Below are 27,542 nucleotides of genomic sequence, written 5' to 3'. Positions count from 1 at the left end.
CATGATGAAAGAAGGGATTTCAGGAATATCATTCTTCAGGTCTTGAGATTCTGACTCAGCCTGGTATGAGTTTTCAGTGCATTAAGTGGCTGTTGATTCCTGCCATGGGACTGCAGTCATAAAACTGTGATCTTGAGCCATATACTGTGATTTAAGATAAGAATTATTTTTAAAATTATAGATTTTAAAACTTTTTAAAGGTAACTGTTTAACTACAAGTAATGCATATTTTAAGTTCACAGCATAAATGGCAGTATTTGGCAAAAACTGAGTCTTATTGGGTTTTACCATACAGGAAAGTACTGAGAAAATTTTTTATATTAAGGCTGGACATAGTTGTATGACAGTAGTTTTTGGATGTGAGTGCTAGTAGAGAAAAGAAAGTATTTTTGACTGGCATGGGAAGCAATGCTAGAGTTATGAAAAAATGCAGTGCATTCACAGCTGGAGTATTACATGGAACCCAGAGCTACCAGAAAGTCACTTTTTTTGAAATGATTTCTGGGGTTAGAGTCAGTAACACTCATGAAGACACCGACAAGAAGATTACCATTCAGGATGATGAGCAGAGAAATATAGTTGCTCATGATTTAGTGACTGGGAATTAGTTGAGGCTATTTTGATGGAAGCCACTGCTTATAGCAATAATCTGATGAAATATAAATGAAAAATTACTAACTTTGAATGCCTCTTTTTTTTTTTTTAATTTAGCAGACATGCTTATAAATGTCAAAGACAGTTGGTTTGAATAGTTTGCCTAAAGATGATGGTCTCTAGAAACAAGGTGTTGGGGTTTTAGGAGTCGTCCTGTTTTCTTTTTCTCTTAATTTTCCCCATACCTGTTGCCACGGCAACAAATTACTGGGTGCTTAAGAAAAACAAAAGACCTGGCCATAGGGGGAGTGGTCCATCTGGCTACTCCCTTTCACCTGGGGATTGGGTACACGCCTGGCTGGTTGGTGTTCTCGGTGGTCGGAGGGAGAGAGGCTGCCATCGTTGTGGAGGGAGTTTGTCAGCACTGCACGCTTCTGCTTTTGGCTGCCTGCCTTCTACTGTGAGTGGAGCCTGCTCACTGGAGCGGCTGTTGCACTGGGACCCTAACACCCCACCTTACTAAAGAGGGACTGTTCACCATCTGCTCAGGTGCCTCAGAGAAAACCCTGGGATTTCCCAAGCCCGCCTTCCCTGCCCCGCTGGGAGCCGGGCTGCGGCCGCCCTGCCCCCGCCTTGCTTGGAGCCTTCGCTGCTGTGTAGCCCCGCACGCCCTGCCTGCCCGGACCTCCGGGGGTTCCTCACCGCAGCTCCACTCGTCTGCCACCCGGGATTTGTGCTCGTCCCTGCCGTTCCAGCCTGCTGTTCCCGAGGGTCCGGCCGGACACCGGGATCGGCTGCCCAGGGGTTTGTGAAGCCTTTGTCCCATCCCTTCCCGGGATCCCAGGCCGCCATGCCGCGTGCTCCCCGAGCTCGCTCCGGAGCGCCCCCTGCAGCCGCGGGGGAACCATCGCACCTGCCCTGCTCACCGGGAGCCGCCAGCGCCCCTGCCGGCTGCGAGCGGAACTGCACCCGAGGGGAAAGGGCCCGACAGCCGAGAGGGCTGGGGCTGGGTTTTGTGCTTCTGTCTGCTGTTACTGCCGCAGTTATTGCTGTTTGTTTGCCTTGTTATACACACATAGATATATAATAGTAAAGAACTGTTATTCCTATTTCCCACATCTTTGCCTAAAAGCCCCCTTGATTTCAAAATTGTAATAACTCGGAGGGAGGGGGGGGTCGCATCTGCCATTCCAAGGGAGGCTCCTGCCTTCCTTAGCAGATGCCTGTCTTTAAACCAAGACAAAGGGTACAAATGCCCTTAAGTAAAGTAAAACTAAATGCTGGTCACTTCTGGATTAAAATTCCACTGTGCAGAAGAGGTATTAATATGTTGTGTGTAATATGAGATGAGTCTAAAACCACAGTTGTTGCAAGTAGACATGTGAAATACTGGATGTGCTGAGGTTTTGCTTCAGCTCGAAACAGTAAGTATTATCTGCAGAATGTTTTCAGATGTTTGAAAACCCAGTGAGAGAATCCAGATTGTCCTAAACTGTCCTGGTGAAAATGTAGCCATCATCAAAATACCTAGTGTTTATAATTCATGGCACACTTTGAAGCTTTTTAGAAGACCCTTAAATCAAGGCTGATGCTACTCACTTTGTTTCAGTGACAGCTGACCTTTTGTTGGTATACTTTGGAGCAGGATTTGCTGAAGAGTGCATGGAGGAAACACATGGTACATTTCTCTTCATAATTGCTGTGATGGTATGGACCAAGTGAGATGATGATGCAGAAGTCAAGAGTCACCCAGCTCTCCAGCTCCCACTAAGTTCTGTGCAGCCAGTTCACATCAAGAAGTTGGTTTGCATAGAAAGTGCAAAGCTTGACGGAATAGTTAAGAACTGTGTGTTTTGGTTTATTTAGGTTCTGGTAGACTCAAAAGATCTATACTTAGAAATACAAGTCTATAAAATGTTTATTTTATTAAATTTGTCAATTTATATGCTTAGAAAAGACAAAAACATTGCTGCCAGCTTTCAGTAAGCTTTGGAACCAAACTTAATTAATCCTGAAATAGTTCTTCTTTGTAGTTCAGCAGATAACTACAAAAGAACCACAGAAAAAAGTATGTTGCTGTCTATACTAGAAGGGAGGATAAATGGGGGACTGACACTCTCCCCACAAAACAGCAGCCAGTTGGGTCGGTGGCATTTGTACACTAGTGCGGTGCATCCTAGTGACATGTGATGATCCCTACTCAGGAGCAACTGAGAAAGATCCAATAAGAAGATCAAGTTGACTGCTCTCTTCAGAGCCTGGGCATACCAGGAGTGTCCATGACTTGGCTGATGGTCACCATCTGCTCTTAATAAATCTTCTTTCCCTACTTCTTTGCTCCACCCATCTAAAAGGTGTGGGAATGTAACAGACTCATTTCGTATTTCTGTTAGTGAATCACAGAATAGTTTGGGTTGGAAGGGATCTTTCAAGGTCATCTATTCCAGCCTCCCTGCAACGAGCAAGGGCATCTCCAACTAGATCAAGTTGCTCAGAGCCCTGTCACATCTGACCGTGAATGGTTCCAGGGATGGGGCAGCTACCACCACTTTGGGCAACCTGTTACAGTGCTGCAGCACTGTCATCATGAACTATCTCTTCCTTCTATCTACTCTACATCTACCCTTAGTTCAGTTTAAAACCCTTTGTTCTATTGCAACAGGCCCTGCTGAAAGCTCTATACCCATTTTTCTTATAAGCTCCCTGTAAGTATTGAAAGGATGTAAGAGAAAAGTGATTAAAAATTAATGAAATTCAGAGAGGTTATGCATTAACCCTCATAAAAATCAAATAGCTTTGTTTTGGCCAGGAGAGGTAGATCCATATCTCAAATCTGCATCTTAATTTGTTGGGTTTGCTTATTCTGATTACATTTGATTTTTAAGAGACAGGCATGACAAGCTATTTCAGCTGGTGGCACTGGAAACCCATAACCTCTTGCACTGTGCTGTGATGACACTGGGATGAGGAATTGAGCCTGAGACAACGTGCTGCACCTGTCAGAACAGGGTTCTGAGGCAGACAACCTTCCCTGGCTGAAGGCTGTGCTGCTTCTCACAGTCAGGAATGGAATTCTGCGGAAGGGCAGCTTGGTCGTTCTGAGGATGGAAGGAAAGAGGAATGCAAAGCTCTTCTATTACTTCTCATCCAGTGCATGAAGAGACCCAGTCCGGACTTGAGAAAATCTGTCCACCTGTTAGAAGGGCAGTTTTGAAATCCTAAAACATATGTAATTTTCTGTTCAAGATTTTGTCACTGGTGCCCTTATTTTAAAGGAATACAAGACTGGTTGTCGGGGTCCCTTTCCCCCTGCCATGTGGTCGTTCCCCATTGGTTGTTTTGTGTTCCCCTGTGTGGGCAAGGACCCTCGGGTCCTGTGATTGCCGCAGTTCCTCGGCAGATCCCAGCCGTGAAGCTGGAGAAATAAACATCTCTGAAACATCTATCAAGAATCTGTCCATATATATTTCTTTTCCACGGGCCTTGTTGTTTGATATGTGTGTTGCAGTATCCCCACTGTAACAACTGGTAGGTTTGATATACACTTAACCAGGAAAAAAATGCACATTGATTGTGTGACAATGACTGAGTTCACTTAGCTTTTAAATGTCAATGAGTAAGTGGCACCAGTTCAGGGGAAAGTACAAGAAGGAGGTTGGGGTGCTGGAGCATGTCCAAAGGACAACAAAGCTGATGAAGGGTCTGGAGCACAACTCCTATTACGAGCAGCTGAGGGAGCTGGGGGTGTTTAGCTTGGAGAGGAGGCTCAGAGGAGACCTTATCACTCTCTACAACTGCCTGAAGGGAGGCTGTAGCCAGATGGGGGTTGGTCTCTTCTCCCAAGTGACAAGCAATAGGGACAAGCAATAGGACAAGAGGAAAAAGCCTCAAGTTGTTACAGGGGAAATTTAGATTAGATATCAAGAAATATTTCTTCACCGATAGGGTTGGCAAGCATTGGACCAGTCTGCTCAGGGAAATGATGGAGAAACCATCCCTGCAGGAAATTTAAAGATATGCGACTATGGCACTTGTAACATGGTTTAATTGTGGACATGCCAGCACTGGGTTAGTGGTTGGACTCTCTGACCTTAAGTCTTTTTCAACCTAAACAATTCTGTGCTTCTGTGACTCCTGGGACTGATTGTTCATTTCTAGGCTACAGGGTCATACTGCTTATTTTGTGTGACCTGAGAGATTTGTATTTTGGTTTACTAGAGAGCTGAGTCCAGATGTTTTTGTGCTCCCACCCAAATGTTTTACGGAGCTGTAGATGCTGGTTTTGTGCTTGCCCAAATTACAGCAGAGTTTAAATAAAAGCAAGACCTTGAATTCTCAGACTAAGAATGGGTCCCAACTGGGAGGTGAGGATTCATTTGGAAGTATACAATGAGATCTATTGTTTTGATTTTTGCACTACTGAAAATGATTGAGTGGTCAAAATGTGCTGGTTTGCATTTATCTTAGTGAAAGAATCAAAGTTATGCAAGAGATATTGTCACCCTCTACCATCAGTGTGCTATATCAGAGCTAAGGATCCTGTACTTGGCCCTCTTGGATTGACACATGTTGAATAGAAACTAGTATCTCTATTAAAGTTATAGAGCAGAACTTTATGAGATTGTGTGCCAAACATTATTGGCTTGATAAATATTTTGTTCACTCCTGTGATTGTTGACCCTGTCTGGAAGCCATGCACCCACCAAAGCTGCCCTGTAATTCCCCTCCTCAGCTGGACAGGAAAGAGAATATAACTAGTCTCATGGGTTGAGATAAGGACTGGGAGAGATCATTTATTTATTACTGTCATGGGCAAAACATACTTGACTTGGGGAACTTAACTGAATTTATTACTGCTCAAAATCAGAGCAGGACAATGAGAAGTAAAATAAATCTTAAAACCATTTCCCCCTCAAGCTCTACCTCCTCCTCACACCGGTGCAGAGAGATGGGGGATGAGGGTTACAGTAACACTTCGTTCCTGCCCTCAGGCAGAGGAGTCTTTCCCCTGCTCTAACATGGGGTCCCTCCCATAGGAGACAGTTCTCCATGAATTTATCCATTGTGATTCCATCCCATGGGCAACAGCTCTCCGGGACTGGTGCAGCGTGGACCACTCTTCCACAGGGTCACAAGTCCGACCAGGACTTAATGATCTTGAGATCCTCCATTCTTCCATGGCTGCAACTACATCTGTGCAATAACTTTTTTTCCTTCAAATATGTTACCCTAGAGGTTCTGCCATAGTCACTGGTGGCCTTGGCCTTGTCCAGCAGCAAGTCCATCTTGGAGCTGGCTGGCATTGGCTCTACTGGACATGGGGAAAGCTTCTGACAACTTTTCCTATACAGTGCTGTTGCCATGGAATACTGTTTTTCTACCTAGGTTCATATCAGCTGAGATGAAGTAAGTCCTTAGGCTTTGACAGTATAAAATAGACTCAAATCAGCTGTTCTATTCCACTCGTTCTGCAAGTCCCATAGCTTGTTTTTCAATATCCTCCATATTGATTTTAAAGGAATGTAAATGAATAATATTAAGATTAATGTCTCTACCTCTGCATTTCACATGTTAGTGCATCTTGTTTAAAAATTAAGAAAAGAAACAAGGATTTTTATCTTATTCATGACCAGTACTTTCACGCATGATTATAAATGCAGTGTAAGTTTTTTTGGTTGGATTGCTTTTGGATTTTTTTATTTTGTAGGGGGGCCCTTGTCTAAGCTGATTTTTTGATGATATTTTGCTTACTTTGTCTATTTATTTTGCTGTTATAGATGCTGGTAATTAATTTCCATGCAATCTCAAAGTTTGTTTTCTTATATTGAGTAATTCATCACCACAGAAGTAAGGCAGGTTATTGTTTCTTCTGAGTGTTGCAGGTGCGTGTCTGTGCATGGATGTATCCAGCCACTGGAGCCAAAGGCCTTTCTTTAACTAACAGTACCTACTGCATGCTACTGCCACACACCTAAGCTACTTGCTTCCCAATGTTAAAAGATATTAAATGTCTGTGTGGCACCACAGGTTGCTGAATTCTCTCAAATTCAGGTTTCTCTTACGTATTCTGAAAGCCTTGAGGCAGAGAGAAAGGGAGATGATTGGTCTATGTGCCATGAAGAATTTCTGAATATTGATAATATATTTTTTCTGACAAATGGTCCATTTCCCTTCTTATATTATACTCCAAACAGGGAATCACTGATACATCTTGGATTATCTGAGGAAAGATTTCAGAAACATAAGAAGAAGGTGCCTAGGACACTGCTCCACCAAGGTTTGTGTCTTCTCTGCACAGTATGCGACTCTACTATAGTGTATGCTATATACATATAGTGAATTCAGCTTTGTGTTAGAGCTCTTATTTAAGGGATAAGAACGTTTGACTTGGTCCATAATATGTGCCTGAATCATATCAGACATCTTAATTGTCTTTAAGGGTCTCATATGATCTGACATGGATGCAGGAAAACATGGGTGGAGATTGCAGGAAGTTTGTCCCTACTTTGAGCAGGGGAAGTGGCTAGATGTTGTTCAGAGTTCCATCTAGCCTCAGATCTTCTGTGATCCCATGAAGATCTGCAGACTTCTCAGAAGATCTAGCACTGGCTTTTTTAGAATAGTTCAGGAAAGTCCTTAGTTATCCCAAAGTGATGTTATTTTGTTCTTACTTATTTGATACTATAGCATCTTCCTGCCATTTTGGATGATGATTAAGTGGTTAAAAACTGCACTTGAGACCTCGCTTATTTTTTTCTACTACAACCTTTTGTCATCTGCAAAGCTTCAGGTTTTTTAACATCAGTAATTGGAAAAATATTAGATATTATAAAGCCTGCAGGAGCCCAACAGAATGGTGTTTAAAGTTGATTCCCTCTTCAGTTACATCTTAAGACTAATTTTTTAATCTACTATGTTCTTGCATTGCTCTAGTTATAAACCAAATGTTGCGTACTTCTAAATCAGACATCTTATATAAATCCTTTTTTCCTTTGACCCTAGTATTCTTATGATCCAGATTTTCAAACTAATCCTAAATTAGTTTAGACCTCCATTTGGTACATCCATGACTGACACTAATTATCTTATGTATTTTTTAAATTTTCTCACCAAGTTCTATATTACAGTTATTTGGATTGATACCTTTTCTTTTTTTTCTTTCTTTTTTCCCCCCTTTTTCTGTAATGGTGTTATCTTTCTTTTAATCTTCTAATCTTTTCCAGTATTTGAGAATCACTGAAATAAAAATTAATCATCCATAGTATGACTTATTCAACTTCCTAAATTCTTGGATGTTTTTTATCTGATATGGTGGTTTAAAAATATTTAGCTTTAGTAGATGATGTATTAATATCTCTCTTCAGATACTCTTGGATCGCAAAGTATTTCACCATGTGACTACATGATCTAGATAGCCTTTATGAAATGCGGCAAAATATTTACTGAATACTTTTCTTTCTCACTCTTTGTTTTTACTGATTCTGGCATTTCCATCTAGTATGGATCCCATAACACAGTGGAAGTTAAACGTTTTTGTTGTTTTTTGGAGCAAACACCTATTTATCACCCTCAGTCAAACTATCTTTGTGGACTTTCCTACCCCCTGTGTTTAATTTGCTTTTCTTATAAATCTTGTATAGTTTATAATTTCAAGATTTAAAGCCACTATTAAGAGAAGCCTTCCCTGATGTCATTGGAGACAACTGTTTCTAGTTCCCCTCTCTGTGATTTAGTGAACAGGTGGCCTGGGCCGGTGATGGGTTTTTGTCTAAAGTGGGAGATCTCATTCTCTATCACATCTCCACCCCTAGGCTGGGAATCCCTGTTTGCCAGATCCTCCTGCAAGTTAGTTCAGTTGGCTTAACTTAGAACAGAACTTTCTTTGTTTCCTGGGTTTGACTTACATTTGGTTGGTAAGCTGAATCACAAGCTGGTACAGGGCTGGTACAGAGCTCGTGTTGAGTGAAGATGGACAGCTTGGCCCATGCCTTTTGACAATATTGTACTATTGAGCAAACTGACTCATCATGAAGCTGTAGCCGAAACCAGTTGAGTTGTGTTCAATTACTCTAGGCATCTCAATCAAGGAATTATTGCATTATGAGCATATCCAAAAATCTAAAAGTTGACCATTTTTAGTAGAACCTGGCCATACCACTTGAACCTGATTACTAACAACAAATGTAATCAAGTAGTGGTGACTTGATTGTCACTAATGTTCGCTTGTGCAGTCCACATAAGCAACTTAAGTGTCATTTATGATTTTTTGTTTGTCAACTGCATCAGAGAGCATTTTATTTATGTTTATTTCCACAACTGCTGTGCTCCCAACCCCATTTTTGAGCTAATTTTTGGCACTACAAGTGAATTGCCCATAATGTGCTCACAGCCAGCAAGTGTGGCAGCTTCTGCAGAAGTCTAGGACCTTCCTAGAAGAAAACAGCTGCTGTACAAGAGCACTGAATTCCTTAACTCAGGCAAATGTTCCAAAGGGGGTCTCCAAGATTAGACATGGCTGACAGAAGACCACTTGAAAGCTAACAGTATCTCTGTAAATCAAGGTATAAGCAGACTGTAAGTAATTCCAATATTATCCTTACCAGCAGCTGTGTTTTTCTGATTTAAAAGTAAATATTGACTACAGCAAGGAGGTCTCATGCAGTGTGCATTATTTTGTGAGGCTGACATCAGTTTCTTCCCATAGAAATAATCCCACACTATTTTTAACATGTTCCTCACTTTGGCCCGATTACTACTACCACCATAGTTGAGTTATAGAGATGACAGTGGAGCATATGCCTACAGTATTCTCTGTAGAGCCAGTAACATCTACGGAGAACAATGGAAGACATACCTGATGTGGTCTAATATTCATTTGAATCACTACTTGCAAACGTCTGGTTAGAGTGCATCGTGTATCTGTTGTAAACATACAATTCATGTGTCTTTAAATATAGACAGTGGCAGCAATAACCATTAAAACACCTACCTTGATGGGAGAGAGGCAAAGAAGGGTTTCCTAAACTTCAATGGAGATACGGAGCAAGTATGGAACACTTTTAAATGTCGAAAAGAATAGAAGATCCTTTAACTAAAGACAAGTGTCCAAAAGAGACTTAACAAGAAGTTTAAAACAATTGTATAACCAATCTTTGACTGAACAGATGAGTACGATATTGCTCCCTACAAACACCAACCAAGGTCTTAACTGAAATATTCTACTGTTTTTATAATTCCATTAAAAACAACGGAAAAGATTACTGAATGGAGTAGGAGGAGGTTGCAAATCACTTAGCTTTTACAGGGTTGATGCAGAAATCTGTCTTCTGTTGAGACTCTCCTGTGTATGGCATCGTATGCTGTTACTACTTTACAGCTTCTGTGAAGAGGACATAGCAGTACACTGGTGCTGCTTCTCATACAAGCAAGGTCTTTTTGCTCCACACACTAAAATAATGGCTTGTAGACTGTTGTCAGTAGTTGAAATAGGGAACATGTCTTCTGGATACTACTGGTCCTGTTGTGTGTTGGTACAAACACCTTTACTGATACCTAGATAGAAGGTATAGCTGAGTCTATGTTCCTGGGCCCAGGAGGACTCTTAAAGGGTAATTTTTTGCTTATAAACTGATGCTGAGGTAACAGTCACCACTTCAAGAACAGTGTAACATTTTTTTGAAAGCTTCTTTTACAACTTGTGACAACAGCTGTTTTTCCTAACTGTGGGTAGCATGAAAAGCCAGACTGCACTGTTGCTGCCTACAGATGGGATGAACTGCTTCCTGAAACACAAATTATGGTTTCACTATACTTTACCAAAACCATGTTACTGTACGACTGTTATAAGCTGGACAATCACTTGGAGGAATGACTAGAGGATGCTATTTGCCAAAAACCTCTGAATTCTAATGTATGTTTTTGTGGCATCTCTTGGGGAGCAGCTGGCAAAAGCACTGCCACCTTGAGCAATCTGGAAAGGTCATAGCTGAGGAAAATGGGGGTCCAGGTTCCATATTTCTCCTGCTGGGAAACTTATTGTTTCCTGTAAGCAAAGGCTGGTACTTAGTGAGTGCAGTAATGACAAGTTCTAGCTCATAGCTAGGTGGACAGAGAAGATATCCTCCATGTTCTCCCATCGTATTAAGGATACAACTTCCGTTTTGAGAAGTTTGATGGTCGTCTCAAGTATCTTGCAAAATGCCAAAGAAGTAGCTCTAATGGCCCATCATCCTGAATTTTTTTACATTTTCAGCTCCTCTATGGGAAAGTTGTGGCAAATACGTATTCTTCCCCTTAATCCAAAGGGAACACTGGTGCCCACATTCATTTTTCCCTGTTATTTCCTTATTCTCTTTCCTGTGAGAGTAGTATTTGCTCTATACTACCTCTATATTATCTAGAGAAATTATGCCAGACTAACAGCAGTCATCTGAGGGCTGAGTTTCTTGTGCTACATGTACAAGATGCAGTTTTTAAATTGAGAAATCTTCATTTTAATCCTGAAAGAAAACTAAATTTATTCTGTAATCTCACTAGAAGCAGACATCCAGTCTAGTGTTTCTAATCAAGTGACTCAGAGTATAGAACTGTGATTTCAGCAGGGGAAAAGGTGTGGCAGCACTTGGCCTACCCATGGGAAAAGACTGGTGAGACTTCAAAGGGATGTCAGCTGCAGAGATGGCAAATCATAGACTACAACACTCCTCCTGTGCTCACACACTCAAGCACTTAGCATGTGCTGTCAATCTAGGAACTGCTCAGAAGTGAGAAGGGACTTATGCACACAGGCCAAGGGATTTTCACCTGTGAAAGAGAAACTTGCATTGAAGAATGAGGTCAGGTGCTTACGGGCTGAAAATTCTGGCTGTTCCCTGTCTAAATCCACGGTCCTGTAAGGTGCCAGAAAAAGAGAGTTCAACACAGGTGGGAGATAAATAACAGTTTTTGAGCTTAGGCTGTTGGGTTTTGGGTTTTTTCCTTCCCAAGCTGCAGTGGTGCATCCTACCTGGATGCAATGTCATCAGTACTAACACTGGGGCAGCCTTAACATTTCTTTATTAGTGATGACTATTTGTATAACCTACCAATGACAAGAGTGGGAAGCAGAAGGGAAGGCTGTGGATATTATATAAGGATCTTATCAAACAGCAAAGCAGGAGGGAACATCTGGAGGGGAGAATCAGCAATTGTTGTAAAAATGGGCTGCTTCCTTAACCAGGATGGAGAAAGATTGGAGTCATCGCTGAACACATTACTACTGCTAACTTTTGGGAGCAGAAAACATGACTTAAGAAATGAGGACTTCAAGAAGGCAGATTGGGACACAGTAAGAGGAAAAGCTGAATAATCAGAGTAGTGAAATTGGCATGATTTGTAGCTTATGATTATTAACCTTTAAAAAAATCCTGCTGAGTAATAATAATAACTAAGTTACAGAACAAGACTTTTTAAAATAAATTTAGCTGGGACAATGGCAAACAAAAATAATATTTTAGGTTACAATCATTAAAATAGCCATCCCAGATTTAAAATCAAGAAGAATGGATTACAAAGGAAGTGAAAAAAGCAGTTACAGAAAATGCAGAATTAGAGTATTAAATGTTCAATAAGTAATTGAACAGAATCCAGAAGAGGCCTCTTGTATTTTAAGATTATTTTATTCTTTTAAGACTGTATTCCTTATATTGGTTATTGAATGAACTTGGGGAGAACCCAAAAATCAACATGCCAGTAAACATGGAGGTCAAAGTGAGCTGAGGAGGAATACTTACTGGTGTAATAGTATGTAGAGTTAAAGATAAACATTAAGTTTTCAGTTGAGAGACTTGGTAATCAGTCCAATCAAGAGCACCTCAACAGTAGATATGTTATCTGCTGCTTTAGTACTTTGAACTGTTTTTAGCTTATTCTATGCTTGGAGGAATTCCTGACTTTCTGTCTTGCATGTTCTTAAGTATAATTTCCCTTTCATAACAACTGAAATGGAAGCCAATTATCTAGCAATTGCAAAACAAAAGATAGCCATCTTAACATTTGTGTATCTTAAGCTTTGCAAACATACAAGACTTGAAATGTAATTCTTTTTGGCATGATGCAAGACCTTTCATTTTAGTTAGATAGCAAAACTCACCAGTTATAACTCGCATACTGTTCCAGTTCATAATCAAATACCTTAGCTCCTTCAAATACCCTACATAAATGTTATTTGGCAGTGGTAGAGATAGGTTTCCCTGAAAAACTACCTGATCATGTACTTAGATAATCACAAACCTGCTTTGACAGTAGTGATCCAGTTTGCAGCAGTTGTGAACAGTACCTGGGTGCAAGTCAAGTGTCAACAGACATGCCAGAGCAGCCTCTGTCAGATCTGTTAACTTTAAATTCAATGAATACTAGAAGAACTGAGCAACACCTTTTTACATCCCTATCCAATAACTGAGGTGCTCTGGGGGAGCAGAAAGCAAATGACACGTGAGCTCTCCAAGGCTCTAGTGTGCTCTTTCACCAGTGTTGAAGAGAGACTGCTGTGTTAGATGGACCATTCAGTCTGACCACTGAGCACTTGCATTCATCATTCCTGCCTGCCAGCAGAAGATAAGAATCAAGCCCTTGGACTATTGCTTTCCTGCATGACAAGAATGGTACCTCTATAGCAGTGATATCCAACCAGCTGAGAAAGTGAATTTAATAAGTCATTACTTACTAAGCTTCTAAAGGCCTTGGGATTAGTAGGAAACAAACAGATTCAAAAACATTTGTTCAGTTTCAACTTCTGTTCTGTGCTCAAAGCTTAGAAGGACTATACCACCCAGAACGCTGAAGAAGTACTAAATTTTCTACTCTTTGTGACTGGTGGAACATTAGAAATCAGAAAGTATTACTTTAATCCTGTCACTAATTCTTCTCCTGCACACACAAGAAGATATAGGCAACAACATGATACCTTTCTTATCAAGGAAGACAGGGAATTTACAGCATTTGATAGCACTACTTACAGACAGCAGCTCATGTCCACAAGTTAGGATTTTTCTCATAAACATATCCACAGTTTTACCTAATCTAATTTATTAGTGAAGCATATCAATTTAGTAAAGGCATAGGCCAGTATAGACATCTCAGACATTCCAGTTTAGTAAAGATGAAACGTTTTGGAGAAGTCATCTTTCCATCTACCTCTGTTTTTAAATATACAAAAGAGTTCATAATGATCTCTACCCTTTATCACTTTAAAATCAATCGACACTTTAAAAACATTTAATACAGGCGTGGTTTTGCTCTATTACCTTATTGCTTAGAAGATCTGTGGAACTAACTGCAAAAGTACAGGTAATATCAGTCAGTATTTAATTTATATATTACATGTTTATTATGGGTGCACATTTTTTAAATTTACATTTTATGAAAATTCAGAAGTATTTACAATTTTTGTAAGATAAACTTGTATGCTCTAATTTACAGTCTAATGTAGTAACAAATCATAAAAATTCAGATCCTTTAGAGTTGTGTTTACAAATTAGTTTTCTTAGGAGGCAGCTACAAGGGATATTGCTGTATACACAAGCAAGAACCAGCTTGCTACATACTTTTTATTTTTTTCAATATCAGATAGCTACACGTACTTTTTACATTGTTTTTGAGTTTCTTTACAAAATGTCTATATAAACTTGTATGGCTTCAAAATTGTAACCTGCACCCAATGCAAATGTATGAAAAACACCTGAATGAAGGCTAGTTTAAAAGTGCTGAAACATTAACTACTTCATTTAACTTAGAAATTAATATAATACTTGATTAAAATAGCAATAATAGGTTTTGTTTTTCATTTATAAAGTATTGTTGTGTTAATCAGTTTGATTGTAAAGCACGTTACAATTAAAATTCCAATAAAAAGACTGTACCATTTTATCAGTTATAAATTTATCATCAATAAGATTAGCAAATTAGGAGCCAAATGTACTCTACCAATCAAATCTACAGTACAGTATGTTCTTAGTACTAACAATGAAACTCTCACCTGCAAAAATGTCTAGTGTACACTACAATTTATGCAGCCTCTGCAAAGGCATAATTTCTTGTAAAGCTTCAGCAGTCCAATTCATTACTGGCTTTGCATGAATTAACTCAAGCACGTTTTACTGTTTTAATAGAGAATTTGAAATAGACACTAGTATGTCCATTTAGAATTTTCATATGCAGGTTATTGTATTATTTTGCCTTAATGCTTATGATTTCAACATTTAAAAAAAGCCAACTTGGTAATACAAATACATAGAAGATTTTCTAAATTAGTGACTTGCTTTAAAAAATTATTACTGATGTGTCACATCCCCATGCTTAGGCTGTAGCAAGCAGATTAGATAACAATACAAATATTAAAATTGGTAGTTACAAAAAAAAAACGAACACATGGCAGGATTTGTCATCCTGCAGCCATAAAATATCCTTTTAAAATGCCTCCTGAAGTACTATATGTACATTCACATCACACATCCCCAAAAGCACTCGAAGTCTGAAGACTTATTGCCAAAGCAAAGAGTAATGCTGTTTGCTTTTAGAAGTTTGTTTTTCCTATCTTCACTGATTTTTCAGATTCTCCTCTTTGGTGACATTAAAGTTACTTAATGAAAAAGTATCTGAGTCCTGCATGATGCATCTCCCTTTAATAAAACCACATTTTATTGCAATTATTCCATGAGGAAGTAATTCAGTATTTTAAATTTCTTAACTGGAGTTTTTGCAAACCTGTCTTCTAAATAAATTGCAGTGAAAATAATTTTTGAACAGTTGTGTGTATAATACAAATACCACGCTTCCTTGATGAAGAGCCAAACTTTGAAAAAGGAAGTGAGGCACATGAGTATCAAATTGGATAGGCACAGGCTTTTTTTTTGAAAGGCACAAATGTTATGCAATTAATACAAAAATAAATTAAATCTACTGCACTAACTCAATCACAAGGCCCAAAAAATTGACTAATTGCAGATGTAAATCTCTGCTGTGTTTTGCAATTTGTAACACATTGCACTTAGTTAAAAAAAAAAACCTATATAAAACAATGATACATGGGCATCAAGTTACTTTTACACATCTCTCACTCAGCTGGTCTTGTGGCATGAGTGGATAGAAGAACTACACAAGACTTAGCCTCTGCTATCTTTATAAACTGTCAATTAAAAGCTGGCAATTAAAGAATCTGAAAAATGAGTATTACTTATGAAAAGCTCAAATATTTCTTAGTAACTCCCCTACATTTTAGGCTTAATGTTTACAGTACAACATAAAATTTCATACTTTCATTACAACTGCAGATTACTATTTTGACTTCATCTATATAAAGTTACTAATTTTTCAACAAATTTTCCCCAAGTATTGCAGTTGATCATTTACAGACAGTGTTGAAGTTAACTTCAGTGCTATTGTAAAGTAATAAAAAGTTTTCAAAATGACTCTTAAAAGTGCATTTACTTTCTGTAGTTTAGCCTCAAAGTAGGTCAACATTTTGGAAAAATTAATGCATGTTAAAATAGTGTTTGAAAATTAGAGAGGGCAGAGTGGGTTTCTTGCACTCCTGATCTGACGACTTTCACAGGTACATCAACAGTCTGCCATATACCGTCCTGAAAAACAAAGGTAAGTTTTTTTGCAGTCAGTAGATAAACCAGATTTTGTCAATATTTTCCTTGGAGCAGTTTGAATAACTATGGAAAAGCAAACTGACTTGTCAGAAATGTTTCAATAAAGAGTAACTATTTATACATCACTCATTTAACAGTTTCGTATTTTAGAATTTAACACTAGCAAATATATAATATTAATTTGAATATATAAGCATGTCAGTGTCTTACCAGTGGCAAATCTCTTCTTAAGAAGGGAAAGCCGATAGCCAGTGCCTACAAGTTCCACATCTACTCCTGAAAGCGTGCTTCCTTCACTGATGAATTGCACTGCAAGTGTTGCTGGTTTACTGGGTCCTCCTGAAAGCTCAAATTTTGCCCTGAGGGATCCAGAACCTATAAAAACAACAAAATTGAGAAGCTGATTGTTTTGCAAGAACAAAATGATGTCTTCAAATTTTTAGTAGTAAGAAGTGAAACTAACAGGGTGAGCTTTGAGATTCATTCCTAGTGGCTGACCTACATATACTATCAAAAGAGGTAAGAGTACAAGTCTGTTTTTTCCAAAACTCTGTCAAAGACAATGACTAGTGAATAATTTAAAGAGAAACAATATACATTTCTGCAAGATTATAAAAAATGTGCGTATCAGACAGCCTGGCAATCACTTACTACTTATCTGATTGGTCCCTATAATAATTTATGCTTGCTGGTCTCTAAGTACTTAACACCATCTATCTCATGGTAGGTGGTATCCGATGGATAGATAGGTAGATACTACATGCTTTTCACTAGCAGATTTGAAACTACATCAGAACACTTAAAAGTTGTCATGATCTGTCTAGATGAAAGTACATGAACAAAAACATTGGAAGAAAAGCAGTTCTACAGTAATGTACCCAGAGGAAAGCAATTACTATGTTTCTATTAAAGAAAAGGTCTGATTAAATACTTATTACAAATTTCAGTTGATTTTTTTCAGACACAGTGGTGAAGTGGCATCACTTTGATACTATTATAAAGCAATAATTGTTCAAAATTACTTTAAGTATGTCTCTGTAGGCAATGAAAGGCATTTTAAAAATCCCCACATTGCTACCAGTTTCTAGTTTTATAACAGGTCTTCTCTTGTTCTTGGGAAGTGTGCTGGGAAAATGAGATTTAAATAATTAAAAACGGAATACATTTACTTTAAAACAACTTGCTATTCCTATCAATAAGAACTGCTAAATGACAAGGAAAGTTAGTAACTGAAATGTTACTGAGGTAAAAGCAGGAACTAGAAGAAATTGTTTCACACAGTGTCTTGTTCTTTATAAATTTAGCTTAAGATCTTCAGTAGGTCTGCCTTATTTCTGTAAAGTGGCAGTTCTTTCTACTCTAAGGATGGAAGCTCATATATTCAAGTGTTTTGAAAGTTTGTTCTGTGTTTTATCTCTCTCCAACTGACAGATCACATAATATGTTGGACCATAAAAACCCCCAAAACATTTTATCATGCTGTCCGCCAGGAAAGAAGACTTGAAGACACTTGTCCTGACATGGACAGTGTTTGTGCAACTTCTCTCTTTGCTTCTGTAAGTGCAAGATCAGCACAGTATTACTTCCTCCTGAACTGAGAGCACTATACGTGTTTATACTCAAAGAAAAGGGGAGGAAAAGATAGTGGAAAGAGAAAGAATACAGCAGAAGCAGCGGGATATGTGCAAGTCTGCTGTCAACACACGAGGCAAACTCGATCACTAGCAGCCAATTCTGTGCTGCTCTGTAGGTGTACAGTTCTTCTTCATCTGGCTGCATTTATGTTACAGTACAATTTTTTCTTTTAAAAGAAGCCACAGTGTTTGGAGAAGGGAAAAAAAAGAGAGGGCTATTCCAATGTAATGGAAAACAGATAGCAAAGAACCGTGAGGTTAGTGAAGGACAAAGTACACCAGACTAGAGTAATCACCTCTGTCCAATAAAATTCTCTCTAATTTTGTTTGAATGATAGACACTTTGCAGCCTTTGCAGGAATAGAAGTTGTCTTCTCTTTTCATGCTTGTGTTTTCTATATGAAACCAGTCATATTTACAAGCAAATCTGTGATTTCACAATCCCCTTCACTAAATTCTTAACAGGACTAAAGGCCTTTCCTTTACATTAGCAGTTCATTTCTCCACAGAGGCTTTGAGGATGAGATGCTTCCCTTTGGCTCCTGTACTACTTCAAAAAATATTGCACCTGCAGAGACTGCAAGGGTCGTGACATCAATTAGAGCTAAGAGAAAGGCACTGGGCAGAGGACAACTATCAGTATCTTACGCAATATTGTATAAATTACCACTCTGAGCAGCTGTGCATAGATTAATTTTTTTCCTGGAGTCATTATGGTCAAAACCAAGATTCAAAATATTGGTCAAGAATAACCTATCTAAGCACAGGACTTCTGGATTTTTTTTTTAAACTCCCAGTTCTTCCATTTATCTCCTTCTAATGTATTTAAATTACCCATGTGTAGAGAGACACAGATATTAAACCCATTTTCATTTGAGTAACTGCTCACTTCCAAATGGCATGAATGCAATAATTTCCTATCCCATCTAAACTCTGTTTTAGAACTACTAACTGCTTTTAGAGTACTTCATTATTTTCCTTTGTATAGCTAATAATTAATTTATATTTTGACATCTCATAATGGAATCTCTCAGGAAGCAATTAATTGAGAAGAAGGTGAACTAGTAAATGGGATACAGCATGAGAAAATGTGTAAAAAGGAATTAGAGGGTATAGAGGCTAAGATGATCACCTGTTTACTGCTAAAATTTTTCTGTACAAGAAAGCAAAACAAAAGAGTTCAACTTGCCTCCATTCTCAGACTTCTCTGAAATGCTAGATATTTTCCAATATGCTTTCATCTGATCTGCATTCCTGTAAGAGAATGGTAGGTTAGTTATAAGCACTGGTTTTAGAACTTTATTTCCCTTGATTTACACTGGTACAGACATCTCTAAATGGAAGTCTATAAAAATAATTGCACATTTAAGATAAGTCTGTGGAAAACTACAGGAGGAAAAGAGGAAAAGTGAAGGGTGTGTCTGCATCACTCCAGAGCAGCAAGCTCAGAAGAACACACTTGCTTACACATTTTATACAATTTTTTACACATTTAACACTGTCCTGTGTCCCCACCTATGGCTCCAAACTTCAAAACCCTCTGCAGTCTTAAAGCATAAGTTACTTTTGAAGCAGTCTGGAAGCTATGCCTTGATGCTTCGTGATGATGGTAGACTGGGGAGCAATGTTGATTGTTCTCCCCTAAGTGAGAGTCCTGAGAGCACGCATTTAGTTCATTTCCATTCTAGTAACACTAATTGGCATGACACATTGCTCAAGCTAACTTCAGAAACTGTAAAGGGGCAAAAAAGGGTACCAAGAGTGTCTAAGCTGACAGGGCATTTTAACTCCTGGAGGACTTTCTAGTACTTGCATCAAAGGAAAGTAAACAACTTAAAGCTGTGAGCAGCATGAAGTGCTGATAGGTTTGAAATTACTCTTGGCATTGAGGTAGCAGGACTGAAATGCTCACATAAGTAGCACATATGGTAGCATTTACTCACAGGAAGTCAAGCTATAAGCCACTTTTTTTCCTAAAAAAGGACCAAAACCCCACCACCCAATCCACTAGACCGAACAGGTAGTACATCACAGATACTGTACCTGCCTGGGACATAACTGATTTTTTTTTTTTTTTGGTCAGCTTGCCAGGCTCAAAATTCTGGGTTTTGGAAGTTGTCTGGGTGAATTCACTAATGCAAGTATCCCTAAGTCTTTCCAGCTAACACTAGGTGTTCTGGATGGGTGTTCCTGCTTTTACTCTGGCTTCATTACACAGGGTTTGTGGAAGAAGCCTGGGCAGGGAGATTGGCTTCACCACAGTGTAGTTGTGTCATTCAGATAGGATACTGAATACATTCTTGTTCAGAATAAACTTAAAATTTGGTTAAAATATTGTTTCCTTGAAATACCAAGTCAAGAAAGATTCAGTCCTGTAAGGATTTTTTTCCACTTAAAATGATACTTTATTACTACATTGTCCAATAAACACCTGTAACTGTATTGGCTCCAAAAACATTAGAATCTACCCAACAAATGCATCGTGTTTATTTTTCTTTTAAACCTTGCTTTGTAAGGTAACCTGATCTATAAGAAATAAGGTTAACAAAGTCTAACTTCTAACTTCCTTCAATGTGCTATTCTTTGCCCTCTTCATGTTAAAAAGACCATTTTGGGAATAAACAGTCCAGGATTTATTTACAGCTGGGCAAGTATGTATATGCTGCAAGGCACAGTGACTGACTTCTGCTCACCTTTTGCTCCAGGGCTGTACTACTCTGTCTAGTCCCACTACCCTCTGTTTGTTTCCACAAACTTGCAGTAACATAATTTCTTGATATCTATGTCACACTTTGAAGTGCTACTGTAAATGCAGGCTCAGAAGGTGGTGGCAGGTAGCTGCTAGTCTAATAATCTGCATGACACTTGAATTGAGAGACAGTGCTACCTGATCTATGGAGAGCTCCTCAGTTACTGAGGTGTGTTTTAAAATTATTTCCAATAGAAGCTAATTTTTAAGCTAGAACAATCAGGAAATCTTTTTAAAAACTGCATTTCTGCTACTTTTTCTATATAATCCCCTTATATGAATACATTTATACACACACAGAGAAAATGTTTTTTAACCATTTCCAGTTACTGTATTAAAACTGTCTATTCAATCTATTGGCCAAAATAAAGCTAACATTGGAAAATTCATAAAGACTTATATTATTACACAGCTGGGATGGGTACTTACTGTCTCAGTTTATGTGAATTGGCTGCACGTAATCTGTTTAAACCACAAATGTCTAGACATCTGATACTACACATTTTACTACTTCTTCCTGTGAAATTTTTCAGGCTATGACACTAAAGAATAGACTGAAATGAATCTGAAAAAATACTGAAAAGTATTGATATTACCATTTTGCAGGTGGAAGTGACTGCATGTTTATTACTCCTCCATCTACTGGTACCACAACCTGGACATTAGACAGCATACTAGGCACATTCATAGACTCTGGATTGTATTTATAATCCACTCTCACATCAGTAGTGCCAGCATCACATTTCCAGTAAGTTGCAAGATTCAAGGGAGTTGACTGTATGCCATTTGAGGATACCTGTAAAAGAATAAACCATTGAAAACAATTTAATTAAAATATCAACCTTTTGGGCAGAATTAGGGGATGATGGTAACTAATATAAGTCTCAGTGCTGACAAAATACCAAGAGAACAATTGACCCCTGGGTCCTTAATTACAGAATTCAGAAGACTGCTGCCTAAAGGAATTCCTGTTACTTCAATTTTAAATTAAAATACTTAAAGAAAAGATTTAAACTCCCTCTGGCCTATGAGGCTCCTTCCTGCTCTTTTATAACATTTTGTAAGCTTTCTTTTTGTTGTGTTCTGCCTTATGCAACATGCATGCTTGCAGCAAAATTACTTCATCCTTAGCAGTTGTGTGCTGTGCCAGTTCAGCTGCCCAACCAACCAGCAGCAGAGAACACCACCTGTCATTATGGGACAGGCAGCCAGCAGAACAGTTTTTATCTCTTCAAAGCATTATTTGCCTGCTGCAGGAGGGTTGAATGCTGCTTCTGTAGCTGAGCTCATTCTACTGCACTGATGCATCTCAACCATATTCTCAATCTACTTCAGGAACCTCCTGTGTCCTGGTGCACACTCTTGCCTTTCTTTGTCAGCCCAAAACCTTTCTTATATGTCTGGGCTTCCACGTGCAAATGCCTCATTTTTACAGAAGAATACACAGTACTCATTTCAGCAAACCAAATGGTTTTTTCCTTCCATCTTTCTCATTAATTCTTGCTTTTTGCAGGTTCAGTAAGCCAACCTTTATGCAGGTTCAGTAAGCGAACCTTTATGCAGGTTCAGTAAACCATACTAGGCAGATGTGGAAACTACAGGTATGAACAGTTGGACTGACAAGTAATTTTCAGGGGGTTTTTGTGTGTAGAGGGTTGTCTCAGATATTCAGACATTTCAATGCAGGCCTAGAAAATCCCTGTTCTCCCTTTGAGGTGAGTCTGCCTTAAGTATTCATGAAGACATTTTATTAACAGCCAGACCATCCTCTCGGTGATTCACAGAATGGCTGAAGTTGACAGAGACCTCCTGGAGGATGTCTGGTCCAACCCTCCAGCTCATTCAGAGCCACCTCTAGCAGGCTGCCTAAGCTCCAAACATTCTGAACATTTCCAAAAATGGAGACTCCACCACCCCTCTAGGAAACCTGTGCCCAGTGCTCAGCCACTGTCACAGGAAAAAAGTGTTTCTGGCTGTTCAGAGGGAATCTCCTGTGATTAAGCTTGTGTCCATTGCCTCTGATTCTGTCACTGGGCACCACTGAAAAAAGCCTGGCTCTGTCCTCTCTATGTCCTCTCTGAGGTATTTATACGTATTGATGAGATTTCCCTGAACTTCTCCTTCTCCAGGCTTAGGAGTCCCAAGTCTCTCAGCCTTTCTTCACGGGACAGATACTCCAGTCCCACCATCATCTTCATGGTTCTTTGCTGATCTCTATCCAGTCTCACTTGCAATGAACAACCCAGAACTGAACACAGCACTCCAGGTGTGGTGTTGAGGGGAAGGATCCCCTCTCTTCACTTAGCAATACTTTGCAGCTCAGGACACAATCTGTCACCTTTGCAGCACGAGCAGCAAGTTGCTTGGCTCATGTTCAACATGGTAACCCACAGAACCCTGAGGTCCTTTTCTGCCAAGCTCATTTCCAGCTGGTGACTCCCAAGTGCACTTGTTGAACTTCATGAGGTTTCTCTCAGCCCATTTCTGCAGCCTGCTGAGCTCCCTTAGGAGGGCAGAATGACCCTCTGGTTTATCCAGAGGGCCATCCCCATTTGGTGTCATCAGCAAACTTGCCTCTGTCCCATCATTCAGATCATTAATGAAACTATTAAAATGTAAAATTAATATGTCACCTGGGGGTCAGTTCACCTGAGTGTCTGCTCATCCAGCCCGTTCTTCACCAGCTTCTCTATATGGATTCTGTGGTAGATGGTGTTGAAAGGCCTCATGAAGTCTGAGCAGACAATATCTACTGCTCTGCCCTCGTCCACAGGGGAAATCATCACAGAAGTTTGTCAGCTCGGTCAAGCATGACTGTCCCTCAGTAAATGCATTCTGACTACTCCCATTTTATTACATTGAGAGAAATCAGAATGTCATACATTCTCAGACAGAATCACAGAATGGTTTGCATTGGGAGGGACCTTAAAGATTGTATAGTTCCAACCCACCCTCATCATGAGCACAGACAACTTTCACTAGACCAGGTTGCTCATAGTCCTATCTAGTCTGGCCTTGAACACTGCCAGGGATAGATGGGGCATCCATAACTTCTCTGGGCAACCTGTGCCAGTGAGTCATTACTCTCTGACTGCAGAATTTTTTCTTAATATCTAATCTAAACCTACTCTCTTTCAACTGCAAGCCATAACCATGCATTAAAATTCATCAGCTACAGCATCCAAAACTTAGACAATTGCAAACTCAAAAGACAGTACAAGTACTAACTATAGCAAGTCCCCACCAAATCTCTTAAAGGCAAATTTGACATTGCTGACAAATACAAAAAAAAAGAGCAGTGTTTGAAGCTTGCTTGTGGGATTGGGCTGATGCATTAGCAAGCTGAAACAAGCCCTATATCTTAGGGAATGACACGAAGCATAGCAGGAATGTGCTAAGCCTGGGCAGAGTTTATGTATTGTAAGTAGAGACATACCCAGAATTGGTCTAGATGAGGCATGACAGTTCATCTCCATACTGGCAGACAAAGAATAATTATTTTAATTTCTGGGTAGACATCAGATCTGCTGGAATTCCTTAAAAATTCCAAAATGAAAGAAGTGTTTACCTGATACTTTAAAACATCCACATTGTAATAGGATGCAGATGGATTCTGCTCTGATAATTTCTTGAGGTAGACAGTTATAGCTTGCATGTTCATCCAAAAATCCTTAGTACTGGAGTCACTTTGTGACTGATCACTACAAAGAAAGATCACTAATTAGGGGTGAAATATTACACCACTCATACAAAAACACTAGGCATTTTAACCTTTTTTTGCAAAATATGCTTTTTCAGTATAATTCACTTTGTCAGATACAGCTCTGCTAACTTTTCAGTTATAAACTGTCATATCCAACAGTGATTAAACTTAATTTTGTGTGAATCATTCATTACTTTAAGTATGAACTAACAAAATGAAATTAAATAAAAAAGAATACATGCACATGGTTGGATTCATTATTTTAGTAATTTAAAAAATACAGCATTTAAAACCATTTAACTTAGTGTTCAAATAGTATCTTCAATAAATGAAATATAAACTGCTCAGCTGAAACGGATTTCTGTTAAAAAATTCCAGATTTTCTGGTTTGGTTCTTTTTAATAGTATCTTCAAGTGCAATTTCAACAATTACTGTACTTAATCAGCAACCTTTTTTCTTACAAATTCTTCCAAGCATGCTGCTACACATCTGAGAGATAATAATGTAAAGAATCTTAGTGTAATGAGTCAGCTTTAAAATGCACTAGTAGATGGCAAATGAGAGTACATGAATCTCCTACTACTTGTTTTCCATTTAAGCCTACTGTTTCATCATTTAGTTTTACCACTATTACTCCTGTATAAAGAAATTATTTATAAAATACATATAAAAACATAGACACATTTACACATTTTTTATGGCTCCTGTTCTACTCAGCACAAGTTTTAAGTCCAGTAATCGCTGAGATTTTTAATAGTGACAGTGGAGAGAACTAAGCTGAACAAGATTAATTCAGAAAATTAAATTATATGTAATTAAATCAACCAGAATGCAAAGAATTCTGATTTACATACACAACAACTCATAATTTACAAATTTTGTAGTTTACAATTACATTGAAAAAAAAAAATACAAAACCTGTATACAAGTTGTGCATTTGGAAGAATCTGCTCTAGTTTGCTTGTGTTTTTCACCCTGAAGCAGAGCACAGCAGGAGATGGGTTGCTGGTGAAGACTTTAATAATCCCGCTTGGGAATGATATTGTCATATCCCCAGTAATCTTCACAATACATCTAGAAGAGAATAAAAAGATCAGCTTCATTGCAACTCATAAACTGCCTAGTTATAATACTAATTTTAAAGCAGCCACTGTATTTTTACAATCTGATGAACTGAATTAAAACCAGAAAATCAATCTCAAATGAAGGTAATGTGACTATGTACTGTCACGTTCAACTTGGAAGTAAGATGAAATAAGAAAGAAAAAGCTTTAACTGCTTAAGCATACAGTAGTCTTGGATATTTTTCAGGCTTTGAAAACATGGCACAGCTATGCCTAGGCAAGGCCTAAGTAGCATAGCAATGGAGGTGACAGGGAATGAGTGCTTTCAGCTGCACAAAATTACATGTAACACCTACCTGACAATGACAAAAATCCTTGTAATTCTCAGTGCTCTCACTGAACACATTTTTGTAAAGCAGGTATATCTGAACTTCTGGCAGGACGCAGGCCATTACAGAGCAATAAGCCACTGTTATACCCATAGTCATTTATACCCAGTGCAAAAAACCCTTTGAATTCCCCTTCTAATGCATACTCATTCCCTCCCACAGTATGAAACATAGACCCAGTGGCTTTTCTTATTGTAACTCATTACATTTAATACAATTCACTATTTAACTAACTTTGTGGGATCTGCTCCTTTAAAGTAGGCGTTAACAGATTCAGTAAGGGCTACTGCAACAGGCAAGGTGTCCTGGTTTCCAAGGCTGACGGGGCTGGGACCACGTGAAACACCTAGAATACATACAGTGTATAGATTTAATTTTCAAAAAGCTTAGTAGATTTCAGAATGGTTGACTACATCTGTAATTTTCACATGAGCTTACACCAAGGTCACAGTACCATCTGAGGTATTACTTGAAAAGTGTAGAAATACACTTAGTACAGTACATAGTACAGTACAATCCTAGCAAAACGCTGCTTAGCAGCCTAAGGACACAGGCCTATTGGTATGACATCATGTAAACAGACACAAGGAAATACATGAGACAGAAGAACACTGCACTGAAATGGCTACTGCTGGGAGTGAAGTCAACAGACCCAAAGCAAATCGACTAGAATGCTTTAAAAAAATCCCTACTGTATGCTTTTTGTATGGACAAATGTATGATAAAATGGTCACAGAAATACAAATAATTCACTTACAGTAAAAATGAACTTAAATGTAAATTCATCAATATTACCCCACATAAGTGAACTCTTGAACATTCTTTTAACTTTTGCAGCCAACAGACATAGCAATTCCCAAGCAGAAATCGGTGGAGAAGTCTTCAATTGTTGCTTGCACCAACACAACACAATTCCAATATGGAGCTATAAAAATCAACTAAGACCTCATGCTAAGGCTTCTGAAACGCGCATATCCAGTTGATGAAACATGTTGTCATAGGATTTCACTTTTCACAAATTTTCTATGTGTATGGGATATAAAAGACAATACTGGAAGTTCCTTCTTTTTTTCTTAGTGCAGCAGTGTAGTAGATATAGCATCTTACTATGGTTTTTTCTACATGCAGAAATTGTCTGTATCACATAGTATTATCTACCACAAAGGAAGCACAATCTTCATCTTTTAATAAGCAAATTGAAAAATTTCTCTTTTATACTGTAAAGCAGAGACAAAATGCTTGTGTACAATATTGCTCACGGCAAATTAAACCTATTTAAGTGGCTGTGCTTTCTGAGCTCTTTCAGAAGCAAAAAGGAAGCTGGGGCCTTGTTCTTCACAGAACACCTAATACCTCATATTAGACCTTAAATTAAGAGATAAGTGAATGAAGTAGTGACATAGCAAAAGACACAAGCTGGTCTAATTCTGCTACTTCATACCTCCCTCTCCATTACAATTTCTCGCATAAGGTAGTAAAATGTTCAGAATGCTTCACAGTACCATGAAAACATTTGTGCAACACTTAGGCCTCCTTAGATCCAAACAATCTATTTGCAATTGTTGAAAATCAAAAATTCTTAAATGAACTAATTATTATGATTCTGGCTACAAACCACTGATTTATTAAATTTTTTCAGTATGAACAGTAGGTTGTTTTTCTTTATTCTTTCAGACAATACATAGATCATGATTCCAAAGTTTTTTCTCTCCTTGAAAACTACCAACAAAAGCTGTGATTCTCAATAGTCTCAGGATTCTAGAAATCATTATT

The 27,542-nt window shown here is 38.6% G+C and overlaps 1 protein-coding gene across 9 annotated transcripts in view; it reads right to left on the bottom strand.

Annotated features, from left to right (window-relative positions):
* Window positions 1–13,936: 13,936 nt before the first annotated feature.
* FCHO2 (FCH and mu domain containing endocytic adaptor 2) overlaps window positions 13,937–27,542 on the bottom strand; it is an 85,809-nt gene continuing 72,203 nt past the window's right edge. For 8 of the 9 annotated variants that reach the window (XM_039566502.1, XM_039566503.1, XM_039566504.1 and 5 more), the window contains 7 exons: window positions 26,004–26,115; window positions 25,235–25,390; window positions 24,181–24,313; window positions 21,209–21,408; window positions 19,053–19,117; window positions 16,440–16,604; window positions 13,937–16,211 (listed from right to left, as the gene is read on the bottom strand). In XM_039566502.1, coding sequence (XP_039422436.1) covers window positions 16,189–16,211; window positions 16,440–16,604; window positions 19,053–19,117; window positions 21,209–21,408; window positions 24,181–24,313; window positions 25,235–25,390; window positions 26,004–26,115 — 854 coding nt within the window. In that variant the 3' untranslated portion in view covers window positions 13,937–16,188. Of the gene's footprint in view, window positions 16,212–16,439; window positions 16,605–19,052; window positions 19,118–21,208; window positions 21,409–24,180; window positions 24,314–25,234; window positions 25,391–26,003; window positions 26,116–27,542 lie in introns of those variants that run through there. The other variant, XM_039566509.1, reaches the window with a different exon arrangement.

This window comes from Corvus cornix, chromosome Z, assembly GCF_000738735.6.
Source record: "Corvus cornix cornix isolate S_Up_H32 chromosome Z, ASM73873v5, whole genome shotgun sequence".
NCBI classification, from domain to species: domain Eukaryota; kingdom Metazoa; phylum Chordata; class Aves; order Passeriformes; family Corvidae; genus Corvus; species Corvus cornix.
Note: the sequence above shows the minus strand (reverse complement) of the source record. Positions and strands in the feature narration are given on the sequence as shown.